General features: G+C 33.5%; 1 protein-coding gene and 1 long non-coding RNA gene across 12 annotated transcripts in view; one reads left to right on the top strand and one right to left on the bottom strand.

The window, feature by feature from the left end:
* LOC309627985 overlaps window positions 1–14344 on the bottom strand; it is an 85015-nt gene that overhangs the window by 29974 nt on the left and 40697 nt on the right. The gene's annotated exons all lie outside the window — the stretch shown is intronic.
* The window catches only part of EXOC1 (exocyst complex component 1), a 60564-nt gene that overhangs the window by 40427 nt on the left and 5793 nt on the right, over window positions 1–14344 (top strand). For 6 of the 11 annotated variants that reach the window (XM_082390142.1, XM_082390138.1, XM_082390140.1 and 3 more), the window contains 6 exons: window positions 1203–1247; window positions 5685–5848; window positions 6485–6592; window positions 7902–7978; window positions 8516–8744; window positions 12739–12922. In XM_082390142.1, coding sequence (XP_082246268.1) covers window positions 1203–1247; window positions 5685–5848; window positions 6485–6592; window positions 7902–7978; window positions 8516–8744; window positions 12739–12922 — 807 coding nt within the window. The remainder of the gene's footprint in view (window positions 1–1202; window positions 1248–5684; window positions 5849–6484; window positions 6593–7901; window positions 7979–8515; window positions 8745–12738; window positions 12923–14344) is intronic. The other 5 variants (XM_082390135.1, XM_082390141.1, XM_082390143.1 and 2 more) reach the window with 2 other exon arrangements.

Genomic DNA, 14344 nt, shown 5'->3' with positions numbered 1-14344 from the left:
GACTACTAAAATATGTGTATATATATATATATATATATATATACATATATAAAGCATTAGGCTTTGCTCTGGAATTGGTGAACTTAGTAGAGTGACACCTTAAGGCCACCAGAAGGTACTAGTCAGGATGGCCAGCTAGTAGCTCCAGCACATCCCTCCTTGCTTGCCACTTTAATGTCCAGCCTTATTGTTTCATATTCCCTTGAACTTTGAGTAGCCAAGCCTGGGAAGATTCACATGTCTCTGGTGTGGCAAGTTAGTAGTTCATACTTGGGATTTTGCCTTGAAGTTTGGCAGGAATAGTGACAGTTGACACATGGTTTTCTAGTTTTTAAATATTTCTAGATTAGAGTTATATTCTTTAATTTTCTGTTTCATTCTATAATTTCTTTCTTTGCCTTTCAAATTAACTTCTAATTTGGGTTTAGAATGTTTCACAAGATGATCTCTACAATTGATCTAATAAATATTAGAGAGAGATTTTAGATAAAAGAAATGCCAGATGACCCTAAAAGAGCTCCAGTTCCTGCATTAAACCTGTTCCCTCAGCTTTACCCTTCCATCTACCCATCTCCTAATAATTAGTATTTTGATACATACCTTTCATTCTAGGTGTTCACAAAACCAGTTTAAGTTTCTTAGTAGTTCAGGTTGTTATTCTAAAATGGTTTTAAAGCCTCATTTGTATAATGTTCTATCAGATGGAGTATACAATTATTTAGTACAGTGGAGATTCCTTTCAGGAGCTTTCAGTGAATACAAGAGTGTTAATGCATTTAAAGTCTAAATCTACAACTTCATCCTGATAAATTTTCACTGTATTAAATTATTTACTTGAACTCTGTTTTCTTCAGAAACCAAAACTTGCAAATATAGTCTTTAAATTTAAGTACATCAACTCAATAAACTTTAAAAAAAATCATTTAAAAGTATGGGGGAGGCTTACAGATGTAGATATTTTTACCTGAATATTTACATAAAACAGTACATTAAAAGACTAGTAAAGTTTTTTCCCTCATATAATTTTTCAAACAGTAGCTGACCAACTAAACATACGTTGCATCTCTCGTTACTTGATGCTCATGGTTCTTTGCATGTGTCTTTTAAACTAGAGCTTTAACTTCCTCTTGTGCATGGTTTGTGCAAATTGCAGTTTATTAACTTGTCTTTGTCTTTGATGCTTGCAACCTAATCCATCACAGCTACACTGCCTCGAAAAGAAAGTGCTGTCAAACAGGAAACAGAGAGTGAGTATGCTTAGTGTATTAGTAGGTATTCTCAATGCATGTTTGTTTAATGTCTAGAAATTAGTTATTTTTCTTGAAAAAAGTTACACCAAAAATACTGATTTCTCTGAGTTGCCAGGTATTGGTGAAAGAAAACCAACATGATGGTAGTGGTATGACTACATCCAAGAAATACATAATATAGTTAAAAATATTTGGTGGGTAGTCAGAAATTTATGAAAAGTCTTAACCATTATACTTTTGTTTTCAGGCTGTGTTTAGAAACTATAAAAATTCTTGTAGATATGGTCAGATTTTGCATAATGAAATCAAAGTTTATCTCTAATTGTCCTTATATCTTTTTATCACTTCTTATATCATTTGTCCCTCCTGACCATCAGCAAATAATACAGGTTAGCTGAGAAATATTCAAGAAGAATAAAATGTTTTTATTGTTTAAATTTAATTCTAGTAAAAATATCACATTTTCTTGTAAATGGACTCTTTTAATTCTTTTATGTATGTAGGATATTGTCCAGACATATTGTTCTCATTTTTCCCCATGGCTACGATAGATACCTTTGTTTATACCTAAACTCACATGTCCCATATTAATATACTTAATGATGGAGGAAACCTGCACAAGCCTCTTAGATAGCCTCATCCACCGGAGGTCAGACAGCAGAAGCAAGAAGAACTACAATCCTGCAGCCTGTAAAACAAAAACCATATTCACAGAAAGATAGACAAGATGAAAAGCCAGAGGGCTATGTACCAGATGAAGGAACAAGATAAAACCCCAGAAAAGCAACTAAATGAAGTGGAGACAGAAAACCTTCCAGAAAAAGAATTCAGAATAATGATAGTGAAGATACCAGAAAAAGAATTCAGAATAATGATAGTGAAGATAATCCAGGACCTCGGAAAAAGAATGGAGGCAAAGATCGAGAAGATGCAAGAAATGTTTAACAAAGACCTAGAAGAATTAAAGAACAAACAGAGATGAACAATACAATAACTGAAATAAAAACTACACTAGAAGGAATCAATAGCAGAATACCTGAGGCAGAAGAACGGATAAGTGACCTGGAAGACAGAATGGTGGAATTCACTGCTGTAGAACAGAAGAAAAAAGAATGAAAAGAAATGAAGACAACCTGAGACCTCTGGGACAACATTAAAGGCAACAACATTAGCATTATAGGGGTCCCAGAAGGAGAAGAGAGAGAGAAAGGACCCGAGAAAATATTTGAAGAGATTATAGTCGAAAACTTCCCTAACATGGGAAAGGAAATAGCCACCCAAGTCCAGGAAGCGCAGCGAGTCCCATACAGGATAAACCCAAGGAGAAACACACCGAGACACATAGTAATCAAATTGGCAAAAATTAAAGACAAAAATTATTGCAAACAACAAGGGAAAAATGACAAATAACATACAAGGGAACTCCCATAAGGTTAACAGCTGATTTCTCAGCAGAAACTCTACAAGCCAGAAGGGAGTGGCATGATATACTTAAAGTGATGAAAGGGAGAAACCTAAAACCAAGATTACTCTACCCGGCAAGGATCTCATTCAGATTCAATGGAGAAATCAAAAGCTTTACAGACACACAAAAGCTAAGAGAATTCAGCACCACCAAACCAGCTCTACAGCAAATGCTAAAGGAACTTCTCTAAGTGGGAAACACAAGAGAGAAAAGGACCTACAAAAACAAACCCAAAACAATTAAGAAAATGGTCACAAGAACATACATATCGATAATTACCTTAAATGTGAATGGATTAAATGCTCCAACCAAAAGACACAGGCTTGCTGAATGGATACAAAACCAAGACCCATATATATGCTGTCTACAAGAGACCCACTTCAGACCTAGGGACACATACAGCCTGAAAGTGAGGGGATGGAAAAAGATATTCCATGCAAATGGAAATCAAAAGAAAGGTGGAGTAGCAATACTCATATCAGATAAAATAGACTTTAAAATAAAGAATGTTACAAGAGACAAGGAAGGACACTACATAATGATCAAGGGATCAATCCAAGAAGAAGATATAACAATTATAAATATATATGCACCCAATATAGGAGCACCTCAATACATAAGGCAACTGCTAACAGCTGTGAAAAAGGAAATTGACAGTAACACAGTAATAGTGGGGGACTTTAGCACCTCACTTACACCAATGGACAGATCATCCAAAATGAAAATAAATAAGGAAACAGAAGCTTTAAATGACACAGTAGACCAGATAGATTTAATTGATATTGATAGAACATTCCATCCAAAAACAGCAGATTACACTTTCTTCTCAAGTGCATATGGAACATTCTCCAGGATAGATCACATCTTGGGTCACAAATCAAGCCTCAGTAAATTTAAGAAAATTGAAATCATATCAAGCATCTTTTCTGACCACGATGCTATGAGATTAGAAATGAATTACAGGGGAAAAAACAAAAAAAACACAAACACATGGAGGCTAAACAGTACGTTACTAAATAACCAAGAGATCACTGAAGAAATCAAAGAGGCAATCAAAAAATACCTAGAGACAAGTGACAATGAAAACACGACAATCCAAAACCTATGGGATGCAGCAAAAGCAGTTCTAAGAGGGAAGTTTATAGCTATACAAACCTACCTCAAGAAACAAGAAAAATCTCAAATAAACAATCTAACCTTAAACCTAAAGGAACTAGAGAAAGAAGAACAAACAAAACCCGAAGTTGGCAGAAGGAAAGAAATCATAAAGATCAGAGCAGAAATAAATGAAATAGAAACAAAGAAAATAATGGCAAAGATCAATAAAACTAAAAGCTGGTTCTTTGAGGAGATAAACAAAATTGATAAACCATTAGCCAGACTCATCAAGAAAAAGAGGGAGAGGACTCAAATCAATAAAATTAGAAATGAAAAAGGAGAAGTTACAACAGACACCACAGAAATACAAAGCATCCTAAGAGACTACTACAAGCAACTCTATGCCAATAAAATGGACAACCTGGAAGAAATGGACAAATCCTTAGAAAGGTATAACCTTCCAAGACTGAACCAGGAAGAAATAGAAAATATGAACAGACCAATCACAAGTAATGAAATTGAAACTGTGATTAAAAATCTTCCAACAAACAAAAGTCCAGGACCAGATGGCTTCACAGGTGAATTCTATCAAACATTTAGAGAAGAGCTAACACCCATCCTTCTCAAACTCTTCCAAAAAACTGCAGAGGAAGGAACACTCCTAAACTCATTCTATGAGGCCACCATCACCCTGATACCAAAACCAGAAAAAGATACTACAAAAAAGGAAAATTACAGACCAATATCACTGATGAATATAGATGCAAAAGTCCTCAACAAAATACTAGCAAACAGAAGCCAACAACACATTAAAAAGATCATACACCATGATCAAGTGGGATTTATCCCAGGGATGCAAGGATTCTTCAATATATGCAAATCAATCAATGTGATACACCATATTAACAAATTGAAGAATAAAAACTATATGATCATCTCAATAGATGCAGAGAAAGCTTTTGACAAAATTCAACACCCATTTATGATAAAAACTCTCCAGAAAGTGGGCATAGAGGGAACCTACCTCAACATAATAAAGGCCATATACGACAAACCCACAGCAAACATTTACATTGGCGCAAACATTTACATTGGGCGATTGGGATTGACATGTATACCCTGATGTGTATAAAATGGATGACTAATAATAACCTGCTTTATAAAAAAAATAAAATTTAATTTAAAAATTAAAATATATATATATATAGTTAATGATGTATGTATTATATTTTAGTTGTATTTTAAATATAACAAATTTTCAGGGTGTTTTTTTTTCTCTTCATTTTGTTTAGTTTTTAAAGAACCGTAATCAGTTCACTTACTGTAAAAGCAGAGTTTCTGGGTTCAGGGGTGTATTAAAGTTGAATCGTGTGTAATTGACTTTTTTGGTAGGGCAAGAATAATTTGATATGGTTCCACCTAATGTGTTGATTTGAGGTGGAGGTGAGTAATATTGGGATATGGCAGTTTTTTTCAGAAATATAACCGTCATGTTAACTAGTACACTAGAGGGTCAGTGACTTTCATCCATATTCATGTCATTTGAGTGGGAAAGAAATCCTCACCTACTTTAGTCTACAGAAATCATCAGGCAGCTTAATCTTTATGGTGAGACTGGTCGGGGCATAATGTGATCTTTAAGATCTTGTTCAGTCCTATTCTGTGATTCTGTATAGTTTCACTGCTCTTTACAGTATGTTCAGGAATAGGACACAAATGTTAATGAAAGAGGACAGCTTACAATCTGTCCCATGTGGTAGATTTGTGCCCTAACTAGTATGAGCCCCAGAAGACCAAGACAGTAGAAGATAACCCTCATTTATGCTATGGATCTTTTATTCATGAAGGTTTAAAGTTTTATTATTTCTTAGGTCTTCATGGAAGTTCCGGTAAATTAACTGGATCTACTTCTAGTCTAAATAAACTCAGTGTTCAGAGTTCAGGGAATCGCAGATCTCAGTCATCTTCCTTGTTGGATATGGGAAACATGTCAGCCTCTGATCTCGATGTTGCCGACAGAACCAAATTTGATAAGGTAAAATAAAATAACAAGTACTTCTTAAACATTACTATTAGTTTTCTAGCATCAGTTTTTTATTCCTTTAATTTTGTTCAAAGATTTGGGCTCCGTTGGCTCTTTTAATTAACCATATCCTACTTTACAGTTCTGAATCTGAAAAAAATATTGTCAAATGTCAACTGAAATGTGATTTATCAATTAAATGACGTAACAGTTTTATTAAAGTTTGTTATAAATCATAAAGTGCTTGCAATCATAAATCCATTTATTTGAGCAGCTACAGAGTAAAGAGGAAATAGCTTTTATGAAGCTAAACTGTTCTCTGCAATGCATTAAATAAGTTTAAAAAGTTTATCTCGTAAAGCAATTATACTCCAATAAAGATGTTAAAAAAAAAAAGTTTATCTCTGTGTTCCTCTTTCCAGATTTCGAGTAAATAATTGTTGTGAGTTTTATTTTAAGTATGTTCTGGCCCTGTTATGCCTTGTTAATACTGTGTTGTCCTTTCAATCTTGAAAGTGTTTGTTTTGGGGGTTCTGTTGAGATTATAGATGAAGCATCCCTGGTCCCTGCAGAAAAGTAATTAAATGTGGAATGTTATTTTAAGCATTTTGGTTCAGTTCTTTGTAGGATCATTTTGGTTTTCTTCAGATCTTTGAACAGGTACTAAGTGAACTGGAGCCCCTGTGTCTGGCAGAACAGGACTTCATAAGTAAATTTTTCAAACTACAGCAACATCAAAGCATGCCTGGAACTATGGTATGAGTCACATTTATTTATTGGCTAGTATTTATGACCTGTAGCATAATTAACCTAATTAATATATTGCCACAATTTTAATATCAGAACAGAAAAAGACTAAATTTGTAATTAAGGATTTTTTAAATACATTTTGTCATACAAGATAATAAAAACCGTGATAGAGTTTGGGCATCTAATCTAGTATTCCAGACTATTTTAGGCCTAAACATTGTCTAAATTAGTAAGGGGGGAAAATGTCTGAATTTACTTTGCAAAAAACTTTTTTTTTTGTTTTTTTTGACCGTGCCGTGTGGCATGCGGGATCTTCCCGGAACAGGGATGGAACCCAGGCCCCGTGCAGTGGAAGCACGGAGTCCTAACCACTGTACTGCTAGGCAGTTCCCACAAAAAACATTATTTAAAAAACAGTTTTAGTAATCATCAAGAAAAAATAGAACTAAAAAAATAAAAAAGATGTTTGCGTATATATACCATGGTCTTTTTTTATAAAGAAAGAAAGAAAAAAAAATGGGGAGGCCTCAAATCCGAATCTTATGGCTTTGTTACTAACTAGCTATGAGTCCTTAAAGCAATTATTTAATCCCTGTTTTTCCTCATCTGTGCAATAGGTATAATAATACCTATTCATCATGCTTCTCTGATGGCATAAGTGTAAGAAAATAAAATGAGAGATTTGTAAGAATATTTTGAAGAACTTAAAAGCACAGTGCAAATTGAGTATTTTTTTTTTTAGATTAAGGTCATCTTAAAAAAGAGAACCAACATATCAAAAGCAGGCCTAAAATGAATGACAAATTAATTATTTTAAATGATTAGGGACTTGTTGTAAGTGGTCCAGGTAGTTAATATGTTTACTTGTTAGCTTCTGTAAGAACTTTCGATAGCATTTTTTAATACCAAAATTTTATTAAAATGATCATTGAGATTTCTTTAATTTTTAAAATTCTCTCTTAAAAGTTGTTTCGGGATGTTTTTAGCTTTTTGTTGAGCTGCCTTTCCATTCCCATGCTGCCTCTGAGCCTCCTCAACCTTCTCTCTCCTCCTCTCCCCTCATGTGCACACATACAAACACAACTTCTCATGCCACAGTAATTCTCAGATAAAATCTAAGAACAAAGCACTTCCTGAACATTCTTAAACAGCATACTAAATTGTATAGTTTTGTCGGTAATACTGCCTTTAAAAATCATTATTTCTCATAACATATTCTCTCCTAGGAATTTTAAGACTGAGCAGGCTATTGCTATATAAACTAGTCAAATTGTTGGTCTTTTATTATGTAAAGTACCTGAATAATTTTTTTCAGACTGAAGCAGAGGACCTAGATGGAGGAACGTCGTCACGGCAACATAATGCTGGCACACCACTGCCTGTTTCATCTGAGTACGTGTTTGTTACTATCTATTGTTTATTTTGGGAAAAAAATAAACGTTAAATTGAGCAGAAAGGAGTGCCGCTCAGTGAGGAGTGAGGAGTTCAGATGACTCTCCATAACTGACAGCACTCAGAGCATCAGCCTGTGTGCCCGGTGTCTTATCGAACATCTTACTGAAGTAAAATTGGTCCTGTTTATGGCTCTTTAGCTCTTCTTTACTATAGCGATCACAGAAATGCAATCAATTTTGATATTTGCTGGTAGGAAGTAGCATTTGAATTGCAGTGTATTTCTCAGAAATCACAAAGTACATTTCAGGACCCAGTTTTACAAATGACCAAGTTATTTTGAGTGATAAAACTTAACTTCAAAAAAATATGTTTATATTGGAAACCACTATAGGATAATTAGTTCATCATATTTGGACAGTGTTAGTTGAAATATCAAATTTTAGTCATTTTGTGTATACCCGGGGGATAAAGTTGAAGATGAATACACCTGAAGCTTGTAATAACTTTTCTATATTTTGTATGTTTTCTGAACAGGAAAGATATGATTCGCCAAATGATGATTAAAATATTTCGCTGCATTGAGCCAGAACTGAACAACCTGATTGCATTAGGAGACAAAATCGATAGCTTCAACTCCCTTTATATGCTAGTCAAAATGAGTCATCATGTGTGGACTGCACAAAATGTGGACCCTGCTTCTTTTCTAAGTACTACATTGGGAAATGTTTTGGTGACTGTCAAAAGGAACTTTGATAAATGTATTGTAAGTTCGTTTTTTTTGTTTTGTTTTGTTTTGTTTTTTTTAAACATCTTTATTGAAGTATAATTGCCTTACAATGGTGTGTTAGCTTCTGCTTTATAACAAAGTTAATCAGTTATACATATACAATATGTTCCCATATCTCTTCCCTCTTGCATCTCCCTCCCTCCCACCCTCCCCATCCCACCCCTCTAGGTGGTCACAAAGCACCGAGCTGATCTCCCTGTGCTATGCGGCTGCTTCCCACTAGCTATCTATTTTACATTTGGTAGTGTATATATGTCCATGACACTCTCTCACCCTGTCACATTGTTTTGTTTTTTGTTTTTGTTTGTTTTTTAATAACTTAGAATTCTAACTGTTGGAAAAAAAATGTATTTAAGCCAAGAGATTTCCAGCTTTCCACTGTGGGATCTACTGCCCAAAGCCTTGAAGCAGGGTGTTGGCTACAATTTACATGAACAGAGTTAGTTGGATGGTGCTGTGCCAGCTAGTTTCCCATCTACACTGTGAATCTTGGCAAGTTCTGGAGTAGGTGGCATGGAGGGAGCAGCTGCATAAGAGGTCCACTAAGTAACTGAAATCTCAGTTGACTATTAATGACCATAGATTTAATGAAACAGTTGAAACTATCACTTGAATTTATTGTTTTTCTTCTTTTAATATACTCCAATAAGATAATTAATAACTGGATTATTTTAATTGCTTATTTAAATTAGTTTATTAGTTTAATAGCTTTAATTAATAATCATATTGCTTTATTTTAAGAATAAATTGTTCTTATGTTAACTTTTGGCAATCACCATTTTCCTCCTTCTAATAGGGAAAAAAAATCATTAACTTTTTTTTTTTTCTGTTAGGTTTTGGTAAGCTTGTAGGTATGAACTGGACTGGGCCAGGTTCTAAAAAAAAAGTTTCATTTTATTAATATATTTAGTATATAAAAGTGGATATTTATCATCTGAATTTTTCTACTCTGTAACCTCTAAGTTAAATCCAGCTTTTGAATAGCCATAGAATAATGGGAGAATAATAAAAATATTAAGGGCAATTAAAATCCATATCATTTTTTATACTTTCTAAAAATATTTATTGAGATTCTGAAAGTTTAAAAACAGTCTGTGTCCACTGTAGAAACTTAAATGTCATCTCAACAGTCTTGTTAATCCTCCTTCCCTACCGAGTGATTTCACTTGGCATTTGAAATATTATGAAATTTAACCATTTAAGGCTTATCCTCTTCCCTACCCTGCCTTCTCCAGAGGTGATGATAAACCTGGAAGGTCTGATTGCAAGCTGATAGCCAAAAGGAAAAGGAAGAACTACCAAAGGCTAAGATAATGAGTCCCATTTAACATAACTGGAACACTGAATCATGAGGACACTATACATTTACAGAATATGAAGGTTCTGTTGCTTTTATCAGGAAAATATAACTTTATATAATACCTCTCAACCCAATAGAACGTAGTTGTTGAAAGCATAAGATGTAGTATCAGGTAGATGTAGACATGGGTTCAAATAAAGTGCTTAGCACATTGCCTGGCACAGAATAAGAGCTTACTAATGGATCACTTGCAATGGTGGTGGTGGTGGTGATAATAGTACTAGTAATTAATAATAGTTTATTAAAGAATGTTCATGTTACTCTCAAGACTGGGAAGTAAAGAAAGCAAAATTAACCTAGACAAAGGTATAAACTCATTTTCTCCTAAATTGCGTGTATTTCTAAAGGATATACCTCTTATCACCAAAGGGAGAAGGATGGTTCCTTCTGCTGTCTGTCATCACTCTCTGTTTCTTATTTTAACTCATGTCTTCTCAGTGTCTGGTTGATTTTGTGTGCTTAGTAAGTGTTATATGTTTTGGTACATGAGACAATATCAGAACCTAGGGCATAATGAATGGGTAATGAATGGGTCTTTGTGTATTAAGACAGAAACATGAATGTCAGATGACTGCAGAAAGTGGAATAGACAGCACCTGAGTTTGGCACTTTCATCTGGTGACCAAGCCCAAACTATTCTTCAAGGAACAGGGCTAAAAATGTTAGCCTAGCAAGAACCAGAGATAAAATTAGAAAGTAACTGACACATCAAGTTCTACCAAGCTGGACTCTGCAGTCCAGTACATTTCTTAGCTGCATTTAGTTTGCTTTTCAGGATTCCTCACACTATAGTGACATGGATTTGCACTCTTAAACCTTTGAAAATAATAAGATTTGGCTGTCTTATCATTGTTTATTCTTGCCTTCTTTGTCGTAGATTAATTAACCATATAAGCACAGGTTTATTTCTGGGCTCTGTGTTCTGTTCCGTAAATCTATGTATCTGTTTCTGTGCCGGTACCATACTGTTTTGATGACTGTAGTTTTGTAGTATAGTTTGAAATCAAGGAGCATAATACGTCTGGCTTTGTTCTTCTTTCTCCAGATTGCTTTGACTATTATGGTCTTTTGTGTTTCCATAGCAATTTTAGAATTATTTGTCCTAGTTCTGTGAAAAATGCCATTGGTATTTTGATAGGGATTGCATTGACTCTCTTGATTGCCTTGGGAAGTATGGTCATTTTAACAATATTAATTCTTCCAGTCATTGAGCACGGTTTATCTTTCCATTTGTTTGTGTTGTCTTCAGTTTTTTTCACCAGTGTCTTACAGTTTTCAGAGTATAAGTCTTTTACCTCCATGGTTAGATTTATTCCTAGGTATTTTATTCTTTTTGTTACAACTGTAAATGGGATTGTTTTCTTAATTTCTCTTTCTGATGGTTCCTTATTAGTATACAGAAACACAACAGATTTCTGTATATTAACTTTGTTATCTGCAGTCTTGCTGAATTCATTTATTAGTTCTAAGAGTTTTTTGGTGGCATCTTTAGGATTTTCTATGTATACTATCATGTCATCTGCAGATAGTGAGAGTTTTACATCTTCCTTTCCAATTTAGATTCCTTTTATTTCTTTTTTTTATTCCTTTTATTCTTTTATTTCTTTTTTATTTCTTTTTCAATTTAGATTCCTTTTATTTCTTTTTCTTTAGAGTCCTTTTATTTCTTTTTCTGATTTCTTATTTATTTCTTATTTCTTATTTCTTTTTCTTACCTTTTGCTGTGACTGGGACTTCCAATAACATATTGAATAAAAGAACAATTACTTTTCTAAGCCACATGTCATATGGTTTTCAGGTTTTACCCCCAAAACCTCAACACAATGAAATTTTAGGTAAGAGCTGAAAATGATCCAACACTACTTGGCAATGTAATTTTTACTGTGAATAGATCTAGCTAACCTGAGAAGTACACAGAACCATAATTGAACCCACAGATCATTTTGAACCCAAGTGTCTAGATTCTGTCTATATGAAACATCTCTTTTGCACTTTGTCACCATCATACAGAAGCACTTTGCTTACATATTTAGAATAAGTAACTAATAGATACATGGAAAATTATATAATACAAATCCATAGTAGAAATGCCTGTTTTCCTTCTCTGTTCTCATATCCCAAAAATACAGAACTTCTCTATCCAAACAAGTTTTAGGCTGGTGTGATTTGGAAATAAACTATGGTTCTCAAACTTGACCTCATAGCCACCAACCAGAAATAATGTTGAGAAATCCTGTGTGTGCTCTGATATCTGCTCTGCCCCAGAATGGGCAATCACTGTATACTTATCTTTCGTAAATGATAAAAATGTTTATTGGTTGTTTTTACTTTAAACAAAGACCTGAGGTTCACAAGCTTTGATTGCATCTTGTTTTAAATAATTTGTATATTTTTCCTTGACTTTATTTTCTTATGTAAAATATATGTACTTTTTAATCTGTAGAAATAGTTTTTCGTAGTTATCCCTATTAATCTTTATTTAGTAAACATTCAAAATGTTCTAGGTATTAAATTATGTCCTGTCTCTATGATGTATACATTTGCTTTTTATTATATGCTGTTTCTAAGTTGATTGGCTATTTTTCTCCTTTGCGTTCTGCCTATCTTTAGAGTAACCAAATAAGGCAAATGGAGGAAGTAAAGATCTCAAAGAAGAGTAAAGTAGGAATTCTCCCATTTGTTGCTGAATTTGAAGAATTTGCTGGACTTGCAGAATCAATCTTTAAAAATGCTGAGCGTCGTGGAGATCTAGATAAAGCATATACTAAACTTATCAGAGGAGTGTTTGTTAATGGTAAGCTTTTGTTACATTCTAAAGAATTTTTTGGTTGATTGTTTTCATTATTTCTGGTAAGTTAGAAGTTGGGGACAGATGTGTTCATTATTTTGCATATTCTATAGTCTTTTTTAAGTTTTCTGAAATTAAAGATTTCTTAAATTTGAAAAATAAGCAGTACATAAAACCCATTTGTATTCACCACGAACCACTTATATTTTAGGGTTCATATGTGCTTATCACTATGGAAAATTGAAATTCATTGTTTAAACACAAAAAATGATCTCCCAGATTACATTGCTTTTTAGCAAGAGTCTTCCAGAGATGATCAGCAGTGATGTCTGTGTAACCTTAAACAAATCAATTCACTTCTTTAGGCCTGTTTTCATATGTGTCACATATGGTAGATTAATGCTAAAATACTATAATTCACTGTCTTCCTATGTCAGACCACACAATTAAGTTACAGAAACAGTGTGGATGTGTTGTTTAATTTGAAATAAATGATCTGATTGCATCTATTCAGGAATTTTTAAAGCTAAAAAATTGACAGGAAGTTATAGATAACATATTTTCAGTGGAAACAGGTTTAGGGGAAAGATAGATTAATTATATGATTGAATGTTTGTATGGTTGATAGTTCTTTTAAAATTCAAAGTAGCTTTGCGTTTTCTGATTGTAAAGTAATATATGCTCATTACATACCCCCAAAAATCAGCAAACTGATTTTAAAAATCAGGAAGAAAATAAGGATAATTTGTAATCTAATCATGCAAAGATAACATTTAATTTTTCGCTGCTAAACTTTTGAGTATATCTCTCTCGCTGGTGTATATGTGCATATTGTGTGTGTTCTCTAATTTTAAAAGTTTTATCATACCTTACACACTGTTTTGGAACCTACTATACTCTATACTTCTAGTGTCTTTCCTTGTCTATTAATATAGATAACCATAATCATTTTTAATGATTGCATAGTATTCCATGTATCATTATTTATTTACCACATCTTTTGTTAATAGGCATTTAGTTTGTTTCCAGTTTCCTCCATATATTTTTGTATACTTGTCCAATAATTTCCTTAGGGTCAATTATTAGAAATGGAATTACTGGGTCAAAAGTTTTGTGTCTGTGTTGAGGCTTTTGCCAAATAGCCACATAGAAAGATTATACCAGTTTAGTGCTTTGAGCATTTGGTGAAAGTTTCTATCACATCTGCATCAAAGCCCAATATTACTAGGTATTATCAATCTTTTTATTCTTTGTAAACCTGAAAGACTATAAATCAGTTTTGTTTATGGTATGTTTTACCATGCAAGAGCTTTCAAATTTTATTTGAAATATTTATTCATCTTTCTCTTTATGATTCTGAGTTTTGGGCCATTCTTAGAAAGTTCATACTATCACAAAATTATTTCTTTAATTGGCTTTATTTTTCTT

Source organism: Balaenoptera borealis (assembly GCF_965194805.1).
Source record: "Balaenoptera borealis genome assembly, chromosome: 4".
NCBI classification, from domain to species: domain Eukaryota; kingdom Metazoa; phylum Chordata; class Mammalia; order Artiodactyla; family Balaenopteridae; genus Balaenoptera; species Balaenoptera borealis.
This window is presented reverse-complemented; position numbering and strand designations above follow the sequence as displayed.